The sequence below is a fragment of the Agrilus planipennis genome, unplaced genomic scaffold (genome assembly GCF_000699045.2).
Source record: "Agrilus planipennis isolate EAB-ADULT unplaced genomic scaffold, Apla_2.0 scaffold52, whole genome shotgun sequence".
NCBI lineage: Eukaryota > Metazoa > Arthropoda > Insecta > Coleoptera > Buprestidae > Agrilus > Agrilus planipennis.
The window spans coordinates 1,531,262-1,558,456 of record NW_020438883.1 but is presented as its reverse complement, the minus strand read 5'-3'; the positions used below and the strand labels follow the sequence as shown (position 1 = coordinate 1,558,456).

At 36.5% G+C, this 27,195-nt stretch overlaps 1 protein-coding gene across 6 annotated transcripts in view; it reads right to left on the bottom strand.

The window, feature by feature from the left end:
* LOC108734648 (multiple PDZ domain protein-like) overlaps window positions 1–27,195 on the bottom strand; it is a 183,664-nt gene that overhangs the window by 12,191 nt on the left and 144,278 nt on the right. For 4 of the 6 annotated variants that reach the window (XM_025981580.1, XM_025981584.1, XM_025981582.1 and 1 more), the window contains 2 exons: window positions 19,146–19,651; window positions 14,107–14,314 (listed from right to left, as the gene is read on the bottom strand). In XM_025981580.1, coding sequence (XP_025837365.1) covers window positions 14,107–14,314; window positions 19,146–19,651 — 714 coding nt within the window. Of the gene's footprint in view, window positions 1–14,106; window positions 14,315–19,145; window positions 19,652–22,308; window positions 22,544–27,195 lie in introns of those variants that run through there. The other 2 variants (XM_025981583.1, XM_025981585.1) reach the window with 2 other exon arrangements.

The window sequence follows — 27,195 nt, the reverse complement described above, 5'->3', positions numbered from 1 at the left end:
TGTGCCTCTTTGTCGCTCGTTCCGCGCTCTCGCTTGCACTTCAAGCCTTAAATGGAACGCCTCAGAGCGAGGTAACGCCGCATGAGTCATGTTTTTTCGTGCGTGCAGCCGGCTCCATCGAATTATAAGACGTTGTCACGTCAGAAAAAGTGAAAATGTCAAAAATAAATTAAAATAGCATCAACTCACAATAACAACTGAAGTGTAGCACGTAGTACAGTTTTTGTGACATTATGTGATTATAATGCTTTACGTTACTTTTTGAAAGATATTAAAAATTAAAAATGAAAATCAAAATTTTCTGGATTGTTTTAATTTTTATTTCCAGGATAATTAAGAACGCGGCGAGTCTTTTATGCATAAACAACCTAAGAAAATGTATTTTTTTTAATTTATAAAAACTTCCAACGTCTACGCCTTTATCAAAGAATCTCGTGTCCGCCTTTCAAGTCGGAAATTATTCATTAAGAAAATTTTTCCTTACTCATTAAGGAATACATCAATATTGATGTAGATCTAGAATTTTTAAAGTACGAGCAAGAATGTGTTTTTTTTCGTGGGAAATAGAGTCCCTTAAAATTGGATATAAATTAGAAGATAATTAATTAGCCAACAAACTTGAAAAGTGCACAATTTTATATTTATAAAAATGTCGTTAAATTAATCTAATATGTCTATTTTTTAATCTATTTGTTTAGGGGGTACATCTGTTAGTCTGGTAATGGACTATTATGAATCCATATGTGGGTGCGTTGATACTTGAGCAACGTGGGTTTTTTTAAAAAAATTAAGATTTTTTATTTTTGGCGCCAATTATTATTGAATGAATACACATATTTCCCGTGATATATGTACAGTTTAGAAGTATGATTATTCTAGATAGTTATTGTTCGTGATAGGATAAAGAAAGTAAAATTAAAATTTTAAGAATATTTAAACGACCACGTTATTGAAGGGAGGTGGAGATCATTAAGGATAAATACATGGTAGGGTGTCTAAAAAGTGCTTAGAGTAGAGGGCTTCTCTAAACATATCCGGGATTTTCATATAAAAATGTATTTCCCAGTAGTAGTTCCAATAATTCCGTAAATGGTTCCGAAATTGAAATGTTTTTTTATATCAAATTTTCATTTTCCACAACCCACCCCTTATAACGAATCGAATCGAATAGTAATTATTTATTATTGTTGATATTGCCGGTCTTAGCGAACATCGACCGCTGGTTAATCTCCTAATTCTTTTAGGAGATTTATCGGCATTTTCTCTTCATCGTTTCCGATACGTTGTTCGTCAGGGGGTTGATGTGTTCATGACGTAATCATATGTACGTTTCAGGACTTTTAGTCTAAACGTTATGTGTGGTACCAAATCTTAGACGTTCGATAATCAGTAATGTTTACATTCTCCATCCATGTAGCTGCGGAGTTTTTATCGCACTGCGCTATTCGGTAGACACTTATGTTGTCAATTCACACACAGGACCGGCTTCAGATGGTAAATTATTGCGATTTTCATAACAAAACTACCGTACGATTGTTTATGTATCTCAAACGCCCTGTAAGTAGGTATTGTTTAATTCGAAATCCTTAATAGTTTCCATTGAAATGCATCGTTTTTCTATAAGATTGTGCTTGGTTACATTAACGTGTTATACTTTTCTAACAAATTTCCTGGGTTTTAAGAACAAATAGAGATGAAAGCGGTTATGTAATTAGTCTGTTGTTTATAAATACAGACCATTCTGCCCCGGACAGCATTATGTTCCACTTATTCGGACTAAAAGTATACAAAAGGCTTTGTGAGAGTTGCTTTTCTTTGCAACACACCACGCAACTGGAAGCTCGTCTCGTTAGAATTGAATGCCTTTAAATTTAATATTCTTTTATGTAGCAGAGTGTACAGGTGACATTAAAATGTTTCGTTTTCAACAAACGTCATGTACAAAAACGAGTTTCATTAAATTTTAACGCGAGAGTTAATTCAGCAATGAGACGCTGTCTTTGTACGTACCTACTACATACCCAATTTTTTTTTGTACATTTCATTAATTACTCAAAAGCGTCAAAAGGCACGGCGCAAAATTGGAAATGGAATTGAAGAATATTTTTATAATTCTCGGAAAAAATTACGGGTAAATAAAGTAAAAAGTACTTATACACAAAATATAAATAAATTTACAAAATTAAAAAGACATTTTGTACGACAGGTACCGCTATCGATAGTGTACAGCTTATGCATTTTAATTTTGGCGATTTTTGGAAAAATTATAATCAATGATGTAAACGAATAAAATAATTCGAAGTTGCCTGTATTCTGTCGAAACTGCCAGGCGCGGTTCGCGATTTCGATCTTTTTGGATCTCATCAGCGCGTCGCAGACAGCTCCGACAGAACACAGACCAACTTTTACCTGCTGTCTTAACAGCGCGTTTTAGAAAATACCACAAATAGCGCGGTAAACGCCATCTGTAGTACGATGCTACATTTCAGTATTACGTTTGCTCCAACAAGGTCCATTTAAATATATGGATATCTACTTGCTGAAACGTTAAACATTAAGAATCTAATAGGTATAACATGTCATGCAATCAACTATACACTAGAATGTATAGGGTTGTTTGGAAAGTCATTTCGTCTCTTTTTTTGTGGAAATGAAAGACAGTTTTCGTATAATAAACAAATACTTTATTAAATTATATATTGACCGTTCTGGTCCAACACCTTTTGCCATCTTTCTGGTAGTAGCATAATTCCACGCTCATAAAATTTTTGGTCTTTGCTGGCAAAAAACTGATCGAGGAGGTTTTTGACCTCCTCATTTGAGGTGAAGGTTTTACCGTCTAAAAAATTTTGGAGTGACCGGAACAAATAATAATCCGATGGTGCCAGGTCTGGAGAATATGGTGGGTGTAGCATTGTATCCCATTCAAGCTGTAAAAGCTTTTGGCGAGTGACCAAACTTGTGTGAGGTCTCGCGTTGTCTTGGTGAAACACTACACCTTTCCTGTTGATTAGTTCTGACCTTTTCTGTTGAAGTGCATCATTCAGTTTGTCCAGCTGATGACAGTAGACTTCCGAATTAATCGTTGTGTTATCCGGTAAAAGCTAAAAAAAAACGATTCCTTTAAAATCCCACCAAACAGACAGCATCACCTTTTTTTGGTGAATATCGGCTTTGGAAATGGTTTGAGCCGGTTCATCTTTTTTGCTCCATGACCTCTTGCGTTTGACGTTGTTGTATACAACCCATTTTTCGTCCCCAGTGATGATGCGCTTCAAAAACGGATCATTTTCGTGACGTTTGAGAAGCGAATCGCAGACGTCAATGCGGCGACACAGATTTCTCTCTGTGAGAACATGGGGAACCCATACATCGAGCTTCGAGGATAATCCCAGGCCTTTCAAGTGGTCATAAACTGTTGAATTTGATAAATTTAACCTCAATCCGATCTCACGTGTTGTTATTCGCCGGTTCACATCAACTAATGCCTTTATCGCGTCTTTATCAGCTTCAACCGGCCTTCCCGAACGTGGTGCATCTTCGACATCAAAATTGCCGGATCGAAATTTAGCGAACCAGTTCTGGCACTGGCGTACTGTCAACACACCTTCTACATACACATCAGTCAATTTATTTCTGGCTTGAACAGCATTTTTACACTTTCCGTAGTAAAACAGTAAGATATGTCGAAAATGCTGCTTATCGCTCTCCATTTTCGGAGTAGAACAATCGAAAAATCGAATGTCTTCTTTCATAATGAAAAACCCGTTTTAATGTTTAATAAAATTGCAATAAGAGATGCAAGATACAAGCCTCAGTATAACCGGCCACAACGGTTGCTGTATCCCATACATACAGAGCAGTAACATGAATAATTGAGAGGACGAAGAAGTCGTTTACGGCCGTTTCCGTTATGCCATTGTTGCGCATGCAAAGTCCGTTGCCGCTAGGTCCTTGGGGCATCGTAACTTTATACCATTATCCTCCCACGTGCGCCCTTACATTCCCGTCTTGATGTTGCAGCGCGATAACTGTCTCCAGGTCGATCCTTACATCATTTCCGGGGCTCCTTGCCCATTCCGCTATGTATGTCTGCTTTGACCCTTTACACCTTAATTATGAGTCTAATAAGGTTATCGTTTCTCTAGAGGCACAACACTCAGTTTAGGAATTTAATTAAATTAATACCGATACCTTTCTTTCAATTACGTAATAATTGCCTGCCTAGTATGGGTTCAAAGACGTAACCACTGATACTAATTTGATATATGCACAAATATATTTACCTACGTAGGCCAAGAAGACATTATTCAGAACCACATTGTCCGAATCTGACCTTAGGATTTTGGGATGTTCTGACCTTCAACCTTTGTCTTTTTACGAACACTATTGGCAAGGAGGAGTTAGAGATAGCGGTATTGACAAAATAGTATTATATGAAAATAAATAAAAGTAAAACAAAAATACTGGTAAGCAAGGGAAGAAAAAGTAGGGAAAGAGCGAATGTAAAGATAGGAGACGAAAGACTAGAAGAAGTGGCTGATTTTAGGTATCTAGGAAGTCAGATAAGTCAAGATGGAACGAGTAATAGGGTTATAAATCAGAGGATAGCGTAGCGTCCAGTCGCCTTCAATAAAAAGAAGTCACTTTTATGCTTCCGAACGATTCATTTAGAAAATCGAAAAAAATTGTTAAAGGTGTATGTTTGGAGCGCGGCACTGTACGGGTGTGAAACATGGACAGTGGGCGCGGCGGAAAAGAAAAGGTTTGAAGCGTTCGAAATGTGGTTTTACAGGCGAATGATAAGGATACCGTGGATAGAGAAGGTTAGAAATGAAGAGTTATTAGAAAGAATAGGCGAACAGAGGACTCTGTGGTAGTCAATAAGAAATATTCAAGATAGTTTGGTAGGACACCTTCTCAGGCATGTAGGTAGAGGCAGAAACAGGACTTAATAGGTGTAGAGGTAGACCTAAATTAGATTACTGGTCGCAAATAGTTAAGAATGTGGGATGTTCTAGTTTTAGGGAAATGCGAAGATTAGCTCAGTATAGGAAGGAGTGGAGGTGCGTATCCAATCAGTCTTAAAATTGATGACCTTATGATGTTGATGAAGATCACTACCGTGAAGAATCCATAATAAAAAGACAATCCAACCAAGAGAGTAATTTCCATATTCTTCGTGATATTTGTTACAGCAAATTAATATCTGAACTGGTCTTAAGTGACTGTCTTTATTATACAAGATCCAACGTTTCGGGAACTAACTAAACTAAAATCGACTAAACAGGATAGTAGAACATATAAAAATTTAAAATTTTGTGATGAAAAACTGCATGAAGTCGCTATTCGATATTTAGAAAGTCATATATACGTAACAGAGTAATTCAATTACAAATGTATACTGGTAGAGTGACATTTCTTGAATACATAGCTGTTGCATTTGATTTTCTTGTGCAACGTCAATTAAATTTTGTTCCAAAAGAGAAAATTAATTGATAAGGCTGCTGCCATCGAGTTTCAGAGTTGCTTATTAACTGTTAAAATATAAATACGCGAGATGACCCTTGACCTTTCAGATCGTATGCATTGTTACGTGCAAATGTCAGGCAGAGAACAGAAATAGGCACATGGGTTATAAGGTCGCAGCATCAGCTGGATCAATATGCACTTGCAGTGCACCTGGAATGTATAAACGAATATTTTTGCCCTATTCTTGAATTTACTTTTTAATTAATTTGTTTTCTGAGTTGAAAGAAACTGATTTTGTACCTAGGGCACCTTTCATTTTATTGGAGAGTTTAAAAATTTTTATAGCCTTTGTTTAAGATGAATGAATGGATAGAATGACTAAAATTTCAGTGTACAGTTTAACAGAAATGAGTGCAGATCTTGCAGGAGGTGATAGAAATGGAATAAAACTTGAAAATTAAGTAAACGTTTCTATTCCAGAAAATTCAACGTCTTCGAAAAAAGTAGTTGAAAGTACAGGTAAATTCAATTCCGGTCCTGGTAAAGAAATACGACCCGCAACGCTGAACTCAATCACCTAGTGATTGCCAGCATCAGAAAGTTTATTTTTACTTTTTTGCTCATGAATTGCTTATTTGTTAGACTAGATTAAGTGTGATTCAGAGTGTTAGGTACTGGCAAAGTAGTTATTTTTTTTGTTATCTGCGTAACCATGATGATTAGTCGTATAGATCATAGATAATGAATAATCCAAAGACGTATAATCAAGAAAGTAAGAAACATTTAAAGTTTTAGTATCTAATTAGAAATTTCCCATGTTTCATCCTCATGAGGACATTCTTAAGGTTCTTCTAGTATTAATGGGTTATAATTTGAGTAATCAGTTTTTCTACTTCAGAAGAGCAGGGGCGTTATTACACTTCTTCCGAACCCTGGTCAGATTATATCAAAGAAAAGAAGAAACACAGAGCAAGAAAATTCCTTTGAGTATATTGTTGATATATGATTTCTCAATGTGCTTTTCAGACAGATCAGTACTGTATGAAAATAAATAAAAGTAAAACTAAAATACTGGTATGCAAGGGAAGAAAAAGTAGAGAAAGAGCGAATATAAAGATAGGAGACGAAAAATTAGAAGAAGTGGCTGATTTTAGATACCTAGGAAGTCAGATACGTCAGGATGGAAGGAGTAGTAGGGATATAAAGCAGAGGATAACGCAGGGTCGTGTCGCCTTTAATAAAAAGAAGTCACTTCTATGCTCGCGAACGGTTAATTTAGAAATTCGAAAAAGGTTGTTAAAGGTGTATGTTTGGAGCACGGCGTTGTAAGGGTGCGAAACATAGACAGTGGGCGCGACACAAAAGAAAAGGTTAGAAGCGTTCGAAATGTGGTGTTATAGGCGGATGATGAGGATAACGTTGGTAGAAAAGGTTAGAAATGGAGAGGTATTGGAAAGAATAGGAGAACAGAGGACTCTATGGAAATCAATAAGAAATAGGCGAGATAGGTTGGTAGGACACCTTCTCAGGCATGAAGGTCTAGTCAGAGACATATTAGACGCAGAAACAAGAGTTAGGAGGGGTAGAGGTAGACCTAGATTAGATTACTGTTCACAAATAGTTAAGGATGTGGACTGTTCTAGTTTTAGGAAAATGCGAAGTTTAGCTCAGGATGGGAAAGAGTAGAGGTACGTGTCCAACTAGTCTTAGGACTGACGACCTTATGATGATGATGATGAATGTCCTTTTTTATCGTAGAAGTTTTTGGGTGCTTATTCTCACATTTCTTGGGGCGGTATTTGTGTGTAAGTTGTAACCTTTCTGGTACAGTAGATACTACATTTTTTGCAAAGCCAAAGAAAAGAAAAAACAATCACCCCTACGTAACATCCAATATTTTCTACTGAAAATTCCAATGTAATTTCAAAAGAACCTTTGTGAATTCCGGAGCGGTCCAGTTATTCTTTCTCTTTCTCGCTCTTCCTTGTGATGTTGACATGAAAGTCTGCTAGTGTAATTTAGGTCACGTTTCTTTTTCCTTTTTATTCCAACGAACGTGAAAAACGAACGGGGACGCGGAGGGATGGGGCAAAAGGTTGAAAAATGAAATTAACATCCAACATCCCGTCACCACCGTGCTCGTCCTTTGGCCTGATGGAATAAAAAAAGTGCTCGGTCAACTAAAGGAAAGCCTACAAAGAAACAGGAGGAACGCCAAGTCCAGTGGCGGCTCTTGGTAAAAATTAGGAGGGGTTGTATGTGTTAAAGGAACAAACAACAATAAAAAGAAAATTAGAAAATATCCAAGGTATAAACGGTTTTTAAGTTCAATACGTAGAGTAAAACCGTTAGGGTCGCATAGTTCGGAGGGACTACTCGCACACCAGCGTTAGTAGCTGATAGGAATGAAACAGTCAAAAGATTTTTTTTGACAGGAACAGTTCTGTGTGTTTCCGTACAGCACCGTGTTCCAGACACCTTTAAGGATGTTTGGGAGGTATATCAAAATGCTACGAGACAAATAAAAATTTAGAAAAACGTTCCTCATTCAATTCTAAAACTCCTGTAAAAATTACAAATCGATTCACTAAACCGTTAAAAAGTTATTGAAATTTTAAAAAATTGTAATTTTACACGTCATTTTATGGAGATTCGTTAACCGAACAGATTAAATTTATTTTTATTAACAGAAAAAAAGCTACCAGAAATTTCAAACTTTTATAATAAGTAACTTGAACTCTGGAGAATCACTTTAGCGTAAGGTTATTCAAATTCACTAAATGGTTATCGAGGAAAAAATGAAAAATTAGCTGAAAATCTCGTTTTTACTTGATAATATAATGATAATATTTATAATTGTCTGAAATAAATGCAATTTTAAAGTTTTAATTATTATTTAAACATATTAAAAAGTTTTACGCTCATTATTAATAAAGATTGAAACTAAATATTTTTTTGTTTCGAAGTTGAAATCAAGGCATATTCACTGCCAAAAGTCAGTTAAAAATTTTCCATATTATTCGTTATTTCTTATTTTATTCAAAGTTTTTGGTCAAATTCCAAATTTTCTCTCAAACCGTATACTTTTTTTAGTATAGATAGTATTTATTTACCTCATGATATGCTGCAAAACCTAATTAATCACGAATTTCTGATTTTATGTACTCTTGTCTCCGATCTTTAACAACCTTTTTCGAAATTTCTAAATTAGCCGCTCGCAATTATAGAAGTGACTTCTTCTTGTTGATTCTGCTCTATCCTCTGTTTTATATCTCTATTGCTCCTTCCATGCGGAGTTATATGGCTTCCTAGATACCGAACATCAGTCACCTCTTCTAATTTTTCGTTTCCTATTTTTATACTTTATATTTACCTATTTCCAGCTTTTCTTCTACTTCTTTACACCTCATATCAACCCTCTCTTCTTTAGCTAAATTATACTTCCTAATTATTTTCCACTTTATTGCCTTTCTGACATTCTTTGTCTATCCTGTTTTTGTGTTTCCAACTTTTTCTATTTTCCTACTTTTGTTTTGTTTATCAAAACCTAAAATATCTTTAGCTGCACTTTTTAATGCAGTTCCATTCCACCTCTACGTCCCTGGTTCCTGTCATTCGTTGCTCTCATCTGCTTTAGTATTTCGTCTGTCCTTATACATTGCCTATCACGCGTTTCTGAATTTAATGTTGGGTTTTATAATTACTAGTTTATGATCGCTATCTACATCTGCTCCTGGACAACTCCTACAGTCCTCCACATGATTTGTAAATCTTTGCCTAACAAGTATGTAATCTAACTCATATCTCCCTAAATAACCTGACACCTTCCATATAGTAGTATTGTTGATAATGAATTAGCAAAATAAATTAGTGTGTAAAATAATAATAGCATACGTAATCCTAAAATGTAACTACTAAACGTGCTACAGATGGCGTTTACTGAGCCATTTGTAGTATTTTCAATTAGTGTGTAGTTCGAAAGGTGTTTGATTATGTGACAGTATTAAGTGAGTTCCGCAGCGCCTTCACGCGAGCCGCCACTGTTCGAGTTTAAATCGTTGTCGCATCGTTCATCTCTTCCCGTTTCGACCCTTTTGTCTATCGTCGTCCATTCGTTCCTTTGTGTGCTCAGTTATTCAGCGATGGCGACAATGGTTTCGTTTGCATTCTCATAAGCGTCGTTGTCTTTTCCAATTGGAACGAGCTTAAAACGTTAGGAAGTCCCCTTGGGCTTTTACGCTGGCAAACTCGAAACTTCCAAAGTATGTATCCGGGATATAAAATAGAACAGATATGTTTTCCCAACGTCGAGAATTAATAGTAGCTTGCTTATGAAATATCTGGGTGGCGGAGAGAGCGACTAGGGAGAGGGAGGGTGTAGAATGCTTTTCGTATTAAATTATTCACTTTAGGGTAAAGTTTAGTTTTTGCCGACATTATCCTTTTAACCGCTAGGATTACACATGCCAAACCGTAATTTCGATATTCTCGTAACATTGGTTTCGCGAGCTATCGTTAATCATTTATGGGAACCACATTGACCTCAGGGTCTTACTTAGGTTCTGTGTATCGAACCTAAACTCTTTCGGCTTCTACTTCGAAGCTGCTAATTATTATCTGAACACTTTGCAGTAACTTTTATTAAAAAGATTTTGCGACTAACGCTGATATTAAAATTTCAAGTTAACAATCTTTCTGCTAGAATGTTTATTTTTGAACGAATCTTTAACTTACTTTTTAAACTCAAACAAATAATTCATTTAGCTGGCTAAGGTCAGAATTGCCTTCAGAACGTCTGTCATAAAGTTAAACAATATTGTAAGAGTTCTCTTTTGTTCCATTGTTTGCAAGCCCACTTGTCGGATCGGAAAATCGTTCTTAAACTGGAATTCCTTCGGGTTCTACGTAACATGCCTGTGACATTTTCCTACCAGAGTACTCCCTAATAAAGACGTCTTTACTTTCCTTTACTTTAACAATACAGTTGTTTCTCTTTGTAGAATGTATTCCTTATTCTTATTGAAAGATTCTGCCAACTACAAGTCACTGAGTATGTTCAACGTGTCGTTGACATCTTCGATTATGTAATTTTTTTTTTTCGGATTTAGATCACCATTCACTACTCTCAATTCCACCTATTGATTGTTAAATTTATTTTCATTAAATTAAGGAAAAACAGATAATTATATTGGAATTACAATGAAAATTGTCAGTTTGCCTGCTCATCTACAAGTACCTACATTTATCTGCGCTGTTAGGGGCTGTAGTAGTAATTCATATAAAACATGAGATGTTTTTTTACATAGTACTTACCCAAAGTCTGGTATCAGTGTTGTGCAAATCAAACATGTATACATATTTGGAAATTTTGAAAATTTAGACAAATTGACAGCATTTAAACATTCTTGTAGATTAAGGGATGATTCCGAAGATGGGGGGTTGTTTACTGTACTTCAATGAACCTGAAGTAGTGTCTTAGGATTGACGACCTTATGATAATGATATTAAATAGGTTAAAAAGCAATAAAAGAAAAATTTAAAAGTTTTAGACGAGAGTCATATGTTTTCAATTAGGCAGTTAAATGGGGACTTTGAATGTGATCTTGACTAGACCTTCAAAGTCATTCGAAGGTTAATTTCTTCTTTTTACAAGAATGCACATCTTAGACCACAGCAGTGAAAATATTCTCAAATTTTTATGTAGGTAATTGGAAAAGCGATTGAAACTGATTTGTTGTTAATTTCTCATAAGTGCCTATTAAAGGATTAAGAATAAATGAACTTTAACGGTATTTTCATTATGAATTTCCATTTAGAAATTTGATATGACCTGCTAATAACCTCGGAGGTCAAGCTCATGGTCACATTCTTCTTCGAAAGTACTTTTGTTTAAAACCTTTTGCAATATTATTAAATCCAATCAAGGTATTTTATTGTCTTAGGATACATGACTTAATCCTGAACATTGTGGAGAGATATCTATCGGGTTGTTCGGAAAGTCATTTCGTTTTTTCCCGACAGAGGATTTAATTGTATTCTTTTGCACCCAACTTCACATTTAAGCCGTATAATTTTTATATGTTTGAGAGCTCATATAGCAAGGCTTGTGTGTGAAAAATTCCAATTAATTCTACGCACTAGTTTTTGGTTGGTGCCCTTTTAAATATGGAGAGCGATAAGCAGCATTTTCAATATATCTTACTGTTTTACTACAGAAAGGGTAAAAATGCTGTTCAAGCCAGAAAGAAATTGACTGATGTGTATGGAGAAGGTGTGTTGTCAGTACGCCAGTGCCAGAACTGGTTCGCTAAATTTCCATCCGGCAATTTTGATGTCGAAGATGCACCACGTTCGGGAAGGCCGGTTGAAGCTGATAAAGACGCGATAAAGGCATTAGTTGATGTGAACCGGCGAATAACAACACGTGAGATCGGATTGAGGTTAAATTTATCAAATTCAACAGTTTATGACCACTTGAAAGGCCTGGGATTATCCTCGAAGCTCGATGTATGGGTTCCCCATGTTTTCACAGAGAGAATTGACGTCTGCGATTCGCTTCTCAAACGTCACGAAAATGATCCGTTTTTGAAGCGCATCATCACTGGGGACGAAAATGGGTTGTATACAACAACGTCAAACGCAAGAGGCCATGGAGCAAAAAAGATGAACCGGCTCAAACCATTTCCAAAGCCGATATTCACCAAAAAAAGGTGATGCTGTCTGTTTGGTGGGATTTTAAAGGAATCGTTTTTTTTTTTGAGCTTTTACCGGATAACACAACGATTAATTCGGAAGTCTACTGTCATCAGCTGGACAAACTGAATGATGCACTTCAACAGAAAAGGTCAGAACTAATCAACAGGAAAGGTGTAGTGTTTCACCAGGACAACGCGAGACCTCACACAAGTTTAGTCACTCGCCAAAAGCTTTTACAGCTTGAATGGGATACAATGCTACACCACCATATTCTCCAGACCTGGTACCATCGGATTATTATTTGTTCCGGTCACTCCAAAATTTTTTAGACGGTAAACGAAATGACTTTCCGAACAACCCTATATCAATTAACGCGGTTTAACAAAATTCAAATTTCAAATGCCCGATTCGTCTTGTGAAACGCTAGTTGCTAAATTTTCCGATAAGGTGGAAAAGTGTGAATCGGAATTCCGTTTTCCTGCAAAATTTTTAAAACACATCGTTCGTAATCACTGTATTATCCTTTTTTCCTTTAATACATCCAGTTACGGAACTATGGCGATTAGATGGTTTCTAAATGTAATCACATAAAGCGGTAATGCGGCGTTAATTATTTTATTATATTTGGAAATCGACGAACCAGTGCCACCGGTAGTTCCACTTCTATTCGTGTTTCAAAGAGGATTTACACGTTTCGATGTGACGTAAATAGATTAATGTACGCATAGATGGTCGTATAAATTAATAGATTATTCCTAATCGTAACCGTAAATTGACTTTTGGTGGCACCGATTGCGATGTTCTTATCAGTTGGTGTACATAGAACGTACACATTTACATATGGGTAGATAGTAACGTAGGTTTGTATGTGGGATCAAAGATAAGTCAATCTATTTAACGTTCCTGGCACTGAAGGCTTTACACTTTCGTTTATTGACTGAAGTCGATATACAATAATATATACTCCTTATATCATCTTAATTGTCTACATATTTATTTGAAATAGTTCAGTTGGAAATACAAGTTTCATTTGAATGATGCAGCACAAGGAACTCAATTTTATTATCTTCGAAATTGTAGCTGTTATACGTACAAATCATATTTTCGAGACTATGTTTTTAGAATATGTATTGGCTGTCATATTTGTTAAGTTAGGTTAGGTTAGACAAGGATATCAGTGTAGACTTCGATAATGGCTTTACTTATACGGTTCGATTCCGGGTCCGCCCGTCTGCCTTGGTTCAAGTTTTTCTGTGGTTTCCTTGGATCACTTAGGTAAATGCTGGGGCAGTAATATTCCACAGATAATCTTTCACTCTCTTCTGTCTTCATTTCGTCCGTCTCAACTTTCTTACCCGAACCACCACCCACCCATTCCCACGATTCCTGAAAGCAGGCTGAAGAGGGCCTTCCGCCCTACCTTCCGGCGTAGTCCGGAGGGACTGCCCGCCCACCAGCATTACTGGCTGGTGGAAATGAAACACCCAAAAGTTTTTTTTTTTTATAAATTCATAAAATTTTGTTCTCTTCCCCTTGGAGTCCAGAACCTCTATTACTTAAAATAAAAACTCTCTATAACTTAAACGAATAATTTGGGCATCGCACCTCAGTAAGCAGTGAAAATTAGTTTGAATCGGGAGAAAGTCTTCTATGTAAAAGTCGAAGAATTGCTGAATTTCCTAATTTAGAAAAATGTTTGTTGTTTACATGGTTTAGACAGTGTAGAAATATGTAAAAACATTAGTGTTAGTGGACCTATATACTGAAGGAAAAAGCTGAAGAAAATCCATAATTTTAAAGCTTAAACTTAAACCCTTAGTAAGTAAAAACCTCAATAACTCAAATTGTTTTACGTTTCTCTTGGTCTTTATCTTATCGAGGTTCTACTGTAGAAGGACAGCTTTTGTTTCTACCGCTTACATTCTTATTCTTACTGACCTGGTGTTATGAAAGGATAACACGAATAAGGATCTAGATGCCGATGACATTGGTCATAACCGTCCGCGTTTTGGTTTTCCAATAACGACGGTGGCTGTTCTTCTTCAGGTGACCTCTCTGAACCGTAACCCTGGTCGCACAGGTTCGTTTGGGTGTCGGAGAATTTCCAATGTAGCGGGGCGGCTTCCCCCAACGGCAGCGCTCTGCTCTGCAATTAAGAAAAAAATACGTCAACGAATTGCATGCACGTATTGTACGTATGTACGTATTTCGATTATTGAAATGCCGGGGGGCTAACGTTAATAATGAGCACTCGGTGCACCGGTTCGGAACATAGGCGTAGGTGGCATAATTGGGTGTCCGGAGGCGATGCGAGAGACAGGCCATTATAGATTTATATGCAGATAAACGAATCTGTGAATAATTGAACTGAAAAATATTGGAACGTTTTTTTTTTAATTAGAAAGAACTATTGAAAATATTCTGGAAAAAAGGGTATGATAATAATTATTTACTAACAGAACACACTACCAGTCCGATGAGAATTCTTCGTGTAATATTTGCGAGATGACTGACCTCAGACTAATTTTAAAATTTTCATATATCGTATCACTAAAGCTGAAGAGTAACCTTTTGACATACGCAACATCATCAACACAGGGTCTTCAACCCGAAGATCACTTGAAGACGCATCTCCTCATCCTTCGATCATGAGCAACTGGAACACTGCATATCCTTAATGTCTTCGAAGGTGTCCTACTATCATATCTCTCCTACCCTTCTTATTGACTCATATAGCACCTCCTATTCCTTTACTTTCCCCAGTATCTCCTTATTCCTAACCTTTTCCTTTTCTGCAGTGTTCACCGTCCACGTTTAGCACCCGTACAAAGTCGTTCTCCAAACTCAAAATTGTATTATTTAACCTTTCGTCAAAACAGAAGCGATTTCTTTTTGTTGAAAGCGACTCAACCCTGGGCTGTTTTACATCTTGACTTATCTGACTTTATGAACCATTAGAATTAATAGGGCTAGAAGTTAGTAAATGTTATGGTTAGTATTCATCTATTAAATTTAATGTATTGTACTACAGAAGCTTGCTACAAAGTTAGGTCTAAAATATTACTGTAGGCATAATGTTTGACAACCCAATTGGAGTTTATGTATAGTAGTTCAAGACACTTATAAATGCAAACTTAATGGCGCACTTATTACAGTTCAACATTCGTTAATTTAACTGACTAATAGAAATGTATAGAAAGGCGTTAGAGTTTTATCATACGACTGAAGTATATCGGGGTGTTACAAGTACTACAGTTTCGCTTGAAACTGAAGAATTTATGAGGCAGCTTTAAAAAATTACATTTCTCTCTCTTAAATCGTAGATTTTTCACTATTACAAACAGCGTGAATTTATTGCAATGGCTAGTCTTAGAGACGAACTGCAAAGTGAAAACTGGTGTGATGTGATCAACATGAGTAATTCCTACAATTTTTCACCTTATTTCCTGAAATCCTTTTATTTTATAACTTTATGGCGTTATTTTCATTCAAACATCTCAGAATTCTTTAGACCCTTTTGCGTAAAAATATGGCCTGGGTGTGACGCGGAAGGTCCACACGACTAACTTCTCGGCAGAGAGAAAAAATACTATAGCGTTCAAAAATAGGGCCATGATATTTAGTTTAGATAACTAATGCCTGTTCTCATTTGGCTCTGCAAGCATCTCAGCGTTGGAAATTGATGGATTGTTACAGCTACCTAGGGGAAGATTTGGTGTATTGCAAATAGTTAAGGGTGTGAAGTGTTTCTGTTTTGGGAAATGGGAAGATTGCTTCAGGATCAGAAAGTGTGCACCCAATCAGTTTTGGGGTTTATGACTCCATGATGACGATGATGATGCAATTCTGGTTTTTTGATATCTTGACAATTTCGGTTATTTAACTCTAAAGTTTGCCGACTCCTCCCGTAACCTAAATTAAGCTAATGATTTTGTCGACGTGTGTTTGGGTCACAGCCTCTACCACACTCTACCTATGACCTTAAGGCGATCAAATATTAACTTTTAGACACGCCAAACAGTTCTGATCAAACAACAATTTTTTGGATATCAAATGTATGACTAAATTATGTTAAAAAACAGCGTACTCTAGAACCACGGATACATAGAGTATTATTACTGTATAGTAAGCCATATCGTGTGGCTTTAGACGTGACAACGTCTTATAATTCGATGGACGAAAAAACATGACTCATGCGGCGTTACCTCGCTCTGGGGCGTTCCATTTAAGGCTTGAAGTGCAAGCGAGAGCGCGGAACGAGCGACAAAGAGGCACAATCGGCCTCCGCGTTCGGCAGCGTTCGGCATCTGTCTCTCTCTCCTACTTGAGTGAGCGATGCATCCGCGTGGATAGCTGCTATACAACAATACATTTCCATTTACCTCCTTCTCTATATCCATACAAAATATCTATCAAACAAATAAAATTAAAATTTTCTTTTGAAAAATGAAACCATTCCATCAGTATTTTCTTATGACGTTGTCACGTTCAACTATCGTCAGTGAACCGACTTTACAGCAACCGATTTTTTGTTTCAAAAACTTCGTTGAGGACAACCAAAGGAGTTATAAACGTTATTGTATCCATCCGTCTTTTCGCTAACCTTCTGGTTCATTGATAGTCGAAGAAAACTTTAAATTAATAGCAACGATGCCAGTCAGCGTAATTTTTAATAAAGTGATTAGTGACCCCCTACATCAATTATTTCATAGCATTTTATGCCTTTGTTTTTCCTTCGTCTCCGTTTATTTAATTTTTTTTGTAAATCGTTTTTCCCAGAAACTCCGTACTCATTAAATTGCATCGAGCGAGTTCTTCAGAAGTTTTCGAATGAATTATTTATCTTGGTTTGAAGCTTCTTTCGTTTCTTTTTTCTCGTTCTACCCCTCCCTTTCCTCCTTTAGCCTTATTGCAACGAACAAGTTTCCAAGTTTTTGGGACCGTTTCAGCGATCTTGTATCTCCCTTACTCTCTACCCATCTCTTGTATTCGTTTTGAAATTCTTCTCTCGAGCCTCTTCTCTTTGCCTAGTATTATATTATCCTCGGGATACGGCCAATTTAACATTTTATATTCTCTTCACCCTCAGGATGAAAATCTACTTGTTTAAGTACGTACATATCATGCTCTTATGTCTCATAATAAATCCGGAAAACGGAGAGGGAACGCTTGCAGGTAAGGCACCCACTGTTTCTTTACGTTTGTATGAAAAAGTTTTTTTTACGAGGACGTTTTACAATGTGACAGGATGGGGAAAATGACGCTTTTAGTGCTAACAGGGAACTTTTCTTGATTACTTGCACGACTCGACACGACCTCAGCGAAGGATTGGTTACGTCTCCTGACGACGCTGACTTAAAAAATCGGGGCAAAACTTTGTATAAACAGCTCCATTTGCGAACTCCAGGGCCCAGTACGACCCAGCTATGGATTTCCATTCCTTTGAAAAAATTCGTTATAATCACAAGGTCTTGGAGTGGTTGGATATGCACCCCCTTGTGTTTCTACCTTGAGTCAATCTTCACATTTCTTGAGAGCAACAGCAACCTACTGGATGGTCTTTCCCTCTCTTAACTCCTGTTCCTGTTTCTGGCGTGTAGGTCAATAACGTGAAGATTGACTCAAGATAGTAGGAAGTGAAGATGCGTGTCGAGTTAGTCTTCGAGCTGAATCCCTTATGATGATAGAAGGAGATATTTTAATCAGTTAATATCTTAGGACTGACGATCTTATGATGATGATGATGAGACAGACCATAGAGTAAACTGAAGCTGTTAACAACCCTTTGTTCTAGAATTCATTTGAAAAATGAGAAACAGGCGGGAGCTAAAGCATTATACTGAAAATCGAGATATGATTGAAAAAATGGATTTTATCTATTAGTAAATGATTTAATGACAAATACAATATAACACATCAATGGCTTGCTCAGGCAAAAAATAACTAATATTTAAAATTAAAATTAGACACGTCTGCCTGTAGATCAACTTTGAGAGATTGGGCTTACAACGCGATGGGTCACTGGCGAGTTCGTTTTGGTTTTCTGTTCGAAATAATCTGACAGGGGCTCGGAAGTGTAATGAGGTAGACGGAGGAGTCACTTTAATAAAACCTTGGTAACCAAACCCGAATTTCAAACTATTTACCTATTATAGTGAGTTGGTAAGTCGTCAGTGGTTTCAGTAAATTACCGGTCGCAAACTCAATCTCTCCTTTCGTTTAGAATCTTCTGTAATTTTCAAAAGATGGTTCATAATTGGAATGAAATTTTTCATCCCAATTGTTTCTTAATCTGTGCTAAACTCCATTTCTTTTTATTTTCTGTTGTTTCATTTTAGAAAGAAACGATATAGGTGTTAATAAAAAATTCAAAAATAAAAAAGACAATGCAATTTATAACGCGCTTCGCTCCAACACTTGTCTGTTAATAATCGTATCACTTCTCATTCCTGATACGAAATTACTACATGTAATAGTCTAGACGTAAATAAATGAAATCAATTTAGATGATGCGAGGAAAGCTGCCGAGGTAATTCTGTTTATCTTGCGTGAAAATTTTCTTTACGTTTTGTCCTCAGAAAATACGAATCCGTGTTTTGAACGATCGAGTGAATGTTACGCAAAATTTACCAGAATATTAGAGGGAGGTGTTTTCAAACTTTTTTGTTTAGGAGATTGAAATCGATTGCCGAAAATGAAGATATATAATTGGATTTATAAACTAGGAATTTGAAACATTTGAAGCTTCAAAGGTGCTTGTGGTACCTTGTCGTTTACCGCAATTTACGGTGTGAGTTTTGTGAAATAGAGGGTCTAATGGTCTAAATATGGTCAGGTTCAATAGAAATAAAGGGCTGGTCGCAATATAAAATAATAATACAGCCGATATCATACAAAGAATTAATCCAGGGCTTCGCCTCCTAATTTGACCCATATATGGTAGAGAATCAGGAAATTGATAAATGAAGTGCACTTACATTATCAGTTTTTCCATAACTGCTTTGTCTATGATGCTGGTTGTTGTTGTAACAAGCAGCGTTTCGCGATGATGTATCTTGGTCTTCAAGGTAGCTGGGCAAGCTACCGCACACCCCCTTGCCGCCGCCCTTTTCGTCGGACGCGCGACGTCCTTTGCCTCCGCCGCAGATGCTGCCCGAAGACTGCGTGCGGCGTCCGTGGAGCCCTTTGGCCGAATGGCGGCTTACGTTGGCCCCCATGCGCGACTGGACTTCCTCGACGCGACTGCTGCCCTCCGGGGGATCATGGCGCTGAAGAAGCCGTTCCTGGCCCTCCTCGCTCTCGGAACTGACGTTTCTTTGTTCCTCCTGAAGACGCACTTCTTTATCATCAATGTCCTCGTTTTGGAACTGATCCGAAGACTCAGAATCGTCAGTTGTAGATGACTGGGGGTGACGGAAACCCACACAGGGGTTACGACTGAAATCAGAGGCAGCGCTGACGGGGGTGTGTTTGAGCGTCTGTTCTGGAAAAAGGGAAAATTTTGGTTAATATTAATATGTGAAGAAGTTCCACTGTCTCTATGATCCTTCCAATGCGATGATTAAAAGTTAAATTCGATCAGTGACTCTTTGGTCAGAATTTTGTCGAAACCGTCACAAACAAACCAAACGATGATGCTGCTGGTAAATAGGGGGATTATAAAATAATCAGAGACAGGGTAATAGGCGCCATCTTCTTACAATTGCTGAGTTAGTGGTTATTTATTAAAACCTATCATGATATTCTCCAGTAAAACGATTGCTTTGCTTGGTCAACGTTAACACTTAGTAAAGTATTCAGTAGGGGCTGTCCATAACCATATGACTCAGTAAGAGGTGGAGGGATCTAATAATAGGCTATTTCGCAAGGGTTTCTAATATTTATTGGTTATAAAATTGAAGTTTGCCTCCAATATCTACATAACTGACCTTGTAAGTAATGTTGAAAAGAGGTCTTATATTATTTTTTCGTTAGAGACAGAATTTTTTGGTCAGAATGGATTTGATTTTCTCCCACGAGACGAGGGAGGTGTAATGGAAAGATAGGAATTACGGGTTTCTAGGAATGAAGAAAAAAAGGATCTAACCAATTTATTTCTGGCCGACGTTCATAATACTGTACTGAGGTGTGTTCACTATTGTGTAACATTTTTTTTTTATTTCCGACCGGAAGCATTTGAAATGCTTGACGCTCTCCGATGCCTGGAATCTGTTTTCGCAAGAGTGGTTTCAATGATTGATTTATAGGTGGGAGGACATTTTCTTTTCGGATTATCTGACATTTTCCTGTTTTGTGACCTCAATCGATTTAGACGTTTTATTTAGAAAAATATTTAGTTACTTAATTTATTTAAAAATGACACAAAGGAGAAATTGGAAATGTTTTGTGCAATTTAATTTTCAACTTTATCCTTAAAAAATGTTTAATAATTTTATAATACCTCCCGAATCTTTGTCAAAAATATCTCTACTCTTAGCTGCTCGATCAATCATCAACCTTCCACTACGATATATTCTTACAAAAAACATCGCTAAAAAAACTGATGATAGATGTTTTGAAGTGAAAGTGCAGAAAACAATGAAGAAGTTCCACTTGTATCGAATTCGCTAATGATACAACCCCATTCTATAAATAACTGTTAATTTAAATGGAAAGTATATAAGTAAAACAGTGGAGAAGTTCCGCTTGTATTGAGTACTATGGATAGAACCCCATCTTATAAGTAATTGTCAAATTAATGTGATAGTGCGGAAGTAGTGAACAAGTTCTATTTGTATCGACTACTGTGGATAGAACCTCATCCTGGCAGCGATGCGAACAAGTTCCACTTGTATCGATTATTGTGCATGGAACCCTTTTCTATGATCAATTGACAATTTGAAGTGAAACTGTAGAAAACAATGAAGTTCCATTTGCATCGACTACTATGACTAGAACCTCATTTTATCAGAAATTGTCAATTTAATGTGAAAGTGCAGAAAGCAGTGAAGAAGTTCCATTTGTATCGACTGCTATGGATAGAATTCTGTCCTATAAGCAATTGTCAATTTAAACTGAAACTGCAGAAGACAATGAAGTTTCACTTGTATTGACTGCTATGGATAAAATCCTATACTATAAGCAATTGTCAATTTAATGTGAAAGTGTAGAAAACAGTGAGCATACTTCACTTGTATCGATTATGGTGCATGGAACCCTTTCCTATAACCAACTGACAATTTAAAGTGAAACTGCAGAAGACAATGAAGTTTCACTTGTATTGACTGCTATGGATAGAATCCTATACTATAAGTAATTGTCAATTTAATGTGAAAGTGTAGAAAACAGTGAGCATACTTCACTTGTATCGATTACTGTACATAGAACCCTTTGCTATAACCAATTGACAATTTAAAGTAAAACCGCAGAAAACAATGAAGTTCCACTTGTATCGACTGCTATGGATAGAATCCTATGCTATAAGCAATTGTCAATTTAATGTCAAAATGTAGAAAATATGGAACATGTTTCACTTGTATCGATCTCTTTCCTATAACCAATTGACAATTTAATGTGAAACGCAGAAAACAATGAAGTTCCACTTGTATAGACTATCGTGGATGGAACCTCATTCTATTAGCAATTGTCAATTGAATGTGAAAGTGCAGAGAATAGTGAAGAACTTATATCTATTAATGTGGATAGAATCTTACTTTTTTAATTAATTGTCAACATAAAATGAAACTATAGAAGACAGTGAAGAAGTTCCACTTCTACCCACTACTATAACTGAATTTAGTACTAATTTTTAGACAGATTTGTATAGAAACTAAACTAACTATTGATTGGTTAGGTTGGATCAACTTGATTGTTAGCTACCAAGTGGTATCTATAGTTAGTATAACTTTGTCTTACAATCAGTGTATTTTATTAGTTATAATATAAGTTCTAAGATCCTTAAGAAAGGAAAGGTGACATTTTTCTTTCGGCATAAGCCATATTGTATTGTACCTGGAAAGATGCCAGGAACTTTAGTTATGGAATCCAAATAAACAAAGTAGTACATATGCGTGCGGCACGCCCTTGGTTGCTTCTGTTTATGTAGGTATTTAATGATTGGGTGATGATACGTAACTTAAAAGAATGAAATTCAAATTTTACCTATATCGCAGCAAGTCGTGGTTGTACAATCTGACAGAGATGTGCTGTTGGTCATTTCTTTCTTTTTTCGTTTTTGTTTTTATCTCATTCTATAGTCACAATCACGTTAAATGCAGAGGAAACGAGATGGTTCTGCAGATTGTAAATTATTAAGCGGATGGAGAAAATGTCATCAGATCTTAAGTACGCTCAATGTCTGCTATGAAGTCGGGACACGTGCACGGAAAACTAATTCCCTTGAATAGCCCACTCCGCGTTCCGTTCCAATTTAGACTGAACCCACTTACTTACTTGGCACTACTTTGCAAGTTTATTACACATAAATATACATATGTACGTACATGTAAGACGTACAGTACTGCGAGTTTGTGTGCAGCTTTTACAAGAACAATTGACAAATGGTAAAGGGCTCGATGGGGTTGAATTGCTAGCAAAGATTAACGAGACTATTATGGCGTAATTAGACAGTTTGGATTGCCTTTGTTCTCGCAATAAAACTGCGGTTTCGGTAACAAATTTCCGTTTCCTATCTCTATATTTTTTTTTAATACACTATTTTAATGTACCTAATCATAATGTTAATATCTAGGAAGTCAGGACGGAAGGATTAGTAATAGGGATATAAATCAGAGGATAGCGTAGGGTCGTGTCGCCTTTAATAAAAAGAAGTCACTTCTATGCTCGCGAACGGTTAATTTAGAAATTCGAAAAAGGTTGTTAAAGGTGTATGTTTGGAGCACGGCGTTGTACGGGTGCGAAACATGGACAGTGGGAGCGGCGGAAAAGAAAAGGTTAGAAGCGTTCGAAATGTGGTGTTATAGGCGGATGATGAGGATATCGTGGGTAGAAAAGGTTAGAAATGAAGAGGTATTAGAAAGAATAGGAGAACAGAGGACTCTATGGAAGTCAATAAAAAATAGGCGAGACAGGTTGGTAGGACACCTTCTTAGGCATGAAGTTCTAGTCAGAGAAATATTAGAGGCAGAAACGGAAGTTAGGAGTGGTAGAAGTAAACCTAGAATAGATCACTGATCGCAGATGGTCAAGGACAAAGTTTAGCTCAGGATAGGAAAGAGTTGAGGTACGTGTCCGATCAGTCTTAGGACTGACGACCCTATGATGATGATGATGATGAATGTTAATATAAGTCGGAAAGAGGTAAAAAATTGACTCTAGATGATTTATCGATTGTGCTTGTGATAGTGAATAGTAGATTCGTTAATTACGCGTAATTAGAATTCGAGAGAAAAAAGTATTGGAACCAAAGTAGAAAATAATTACCTATTGTTTTTAGCATATATAGAATTTAAATTAATGGAGATTTCTTTTTTCGATAAAAAATCCACTATTACTGACGAATATTTAGGAGATACATATATTAGACATCAAGTACCTTATATATAATTTTAAGAATTCAACATATTGCAATATCTATACACATTGGCTTAACAATCTAGCGTTTTCTAAATCGGCCAAATATGCACATTTTGCTTTCCTCTTTAGAAATAAGCAAAGAAATTCATGGTCTCTATTATCGTTAGTATGCAACATAACTATAATTTATGTAGATGTAATGCCTAATATTTAGGTTATTTTAGTACTACGCCACTGGTTAATAGCATCTATTCATTGGGAAATTTTATTTAAATATGGCTTTCGAAATTTGTGGTTATTCTTCAATGTGTCTACTTCTGTTCCAAATTTTGACCTGAGTAGGCGGGTAAACTTGGCGATGCCAACGTTTATGTTATTGTTTTGAAAGTAACGAAACTGTAGTACAAATAGCGTTAATTAGTAGATAAAGTTCATGTTGGACAGGAACACGATATAGTTGTATAGCCGTTCACCAATATCAACATAATTACTCACAAATTAAGGAATACGACGTCTGTTCAAAAAGTATCGCGAATTTTGTGTTTTTTCAAAAATTATTTATTTATTCATGAATATCTATTTTAACCCCCCCCCTCCCCAGATATTATTCATTTGTGTCAACGTTTTTCCAATCCTCGAAGCACTTCAAAAAATCGGTTGTCTGTAAAGTTGGTTTACTGACGATAGTTGAACGTGACAACGTCATAAGAAAATACTGATGGAATGGTTTCATTTTTCAAAAGAAAATTTTAATTTTATTTGTTTGATAGATATTTTGTATGGATATAGAGAAGGAGGTAAATGGAAATGTATTATTGTATAGCAGCTGTCCACGCGGACGCATCGCTCACTCAAGTAGGAGAGAGACAGATGTCGAACGCTGCCGAACGCGGAGGCCGATTGTGCCTCTTTGTCGCTCGTTCCGCGCTCTCGCTTGCACTTCAAGCCTTAAATGGAACGCCTCAGAGCGAGGTAACACCGCATGAGTCATGTTTTTTCGTGCGTGCAGCCGGCTCCATCGAATTATAAGACGTTGTCACGTCAAAAATCATTTTTGTGATTTTGTTCAGCTCCTCCTTCGATGCCGTCTTTATCTACTCAACCGTAGCGTAGCGTCGTCCTTTCGTGGGCCTCTTTAGATTCAGGAACAAGAAAAAGTCACAGGGGGCCAGATCTGGGAAATACGGTGGCTGCGGCATTATTAGTGTGTTAAAATCAAAAGGACCTAAAACCTTTTTTTGTTGTATACCTCAATATTTTCTCATAAATGTGATGTCTTGTATTGAAACTGTCCCACGACTCATGGGCTCCAATTAATGTGCTTTTTATGTATGTGCTTAATTTAATTTCTGTCATAAATTAATTTATCCAATTATGGCGAAGTAAAGCAAAGCAGTGATTGTTCTACTGGGAAAACCATCGACCTACTGACACAGTAGCGTAATTTTTATTGTTTAAGAATGTAATTGTTCTAAGTATTATTTCTTTTTGACCTTATATGCAAAAACACTTTTTAAATAATTTAAATCTAGGATTAACCAGTCATACCGTTAAGTCCCTACTTCGGACTTTGCCTATAACTTTTATATTTAACGAACGATTAAAATACACGAATAAGCAAGTTTAACATTGAACGTCGGCAGCGAAAATTTATATTGCGTGTATATTTATTTCTTTTTACTTTTGGAAATTCACTTTAAGTAATCCATATCGAGAATATGCAGATGAAACCGGTGATATTTATTGGGGGGGGGGTTATTGAAATTTATCTTTATTTTTAGAATAAGAATTTTCGTAGCGTGTTAGAAACGTTGGAATATTTTTTGACTCGATGTAATTGTATGTTGAAATGTATCAGTACCATACACTAGGTGCAGCAAACCTAATTCTGGAGTTAATTTTGGATCGTACGAGAACAAGATGTTAAACGAATTTGAAATTTCTTTTATTTTCCACTTCTAAGAAAAGCATCTTTGTCGTTAACTAGATATATACGTATCTCCAAGATATTTTTGGACAGAAGAAGAATGCTTATTCGTTCTGTATTTGTACTTTTTACATATAAATAATATTAATTACCTGAAACTATTTTACGTACTACTATTTTGTAATCCATTCATAAATATTAAGAATGGCCCTACTAAGGAGAGTTAGCTATGGTGTATAAAGTCACATTGATGAGGGTATTTTAGATTATCAAAATTTCTGTTCTTCCCCTTGCTGAGGTCAAAACTCAAAAATGACTTGACTTTCAAATAATGTCCAAGATCAAGTCACATTCAAGGTCACCAACTAATTTCCTCTTTTGTTGTCTGAATCTACCTCCAACTCCTAGTTGGCTGCCCACGTAACCACGGGCTTCATTACATCTAAGGTAGCCATGGCAGAATGTACAAAGCTCACTAGATTTCCTTAACTCGGAAATTATAGATAATAATTATTTTTCTACCTATATGTTAAAAAATCGGTTGTCTGTAAAGTCGGTTTACTGACGATAGTTGAACGTGACAACGTCATAAGAAAATACTGATGGGATGGTTTCATTTTTCAAAAGAAAATTTTAATTTTATTTGTTTGATAGATATTTTGTATGGATATAGAGAAGGAGGTAAATGGAAATGTATTATTGTATAGCAGCTGTCCACGCGGACGCATCGCTCACTCAAGTAGGAGAGAGACAGATGTCGAACGCTGCCGAACGCGGAGGCCGATTGTGCCTCTTTGTCGCTCGTTCCGCGCTCTCGCTTGCACTTCAAGCCTTAAATGGAACGCCTCAGAGCGAGGTAACGCCGCATGAGTCATGTTTTTTCGTGCGTGCAGCCGGCTCCATCGAATTATAAGACGTTGTCACGTCAAAAACAGAAGAAGATACAATCTCATAAAATTCCAAGTTATCAATTATTCACCTGATACATGTACTCTAGAACTTACTTGAGTTACTGGAGAGTTGTAATCAGCAGGAATTAGAAAAAAGCGTAATGACACCCCCCACGTAACCCCCTTTTGTTATGAGAATATAATACTGTCAAAGTCCATATTCAGGATGACGCTTAAATCTTGCTTGCGCTCACATTTTCGACTGTAGTAATAGTTGAGAGTTGCTCTTGACCTAGGTACCTAATTGTTTTTATCGTAAAGGTGATTTTATTTAAAAAATTGAGTTAAGTCCGCGAATGAAGGTTCAGAACAGAATCTGTAAACATTCGAACCGGTCTTTTCTTATATGTATGTACATATACTGATGCATTTTATGTACTTTGGTGCATTTCTTCCAGCTAATTATGTATACTTTGACCTTGTAAGAGTTGTAGTTAAAGAAGAGAGAGCAGGTTGTTTACCTCGTTGTTATTACGGAGATTATTAAACTTTTACAAGTATGCCAGCATGTTCCATTTATCATTAAATAAGTAGCTACATGTTATAACAAACTCCCTCCTTCATGCATACATCTACCTAAGTATATCTACAATTAATAATTATTTATTAATTATAATTTTACTTTTAGTAGACCAG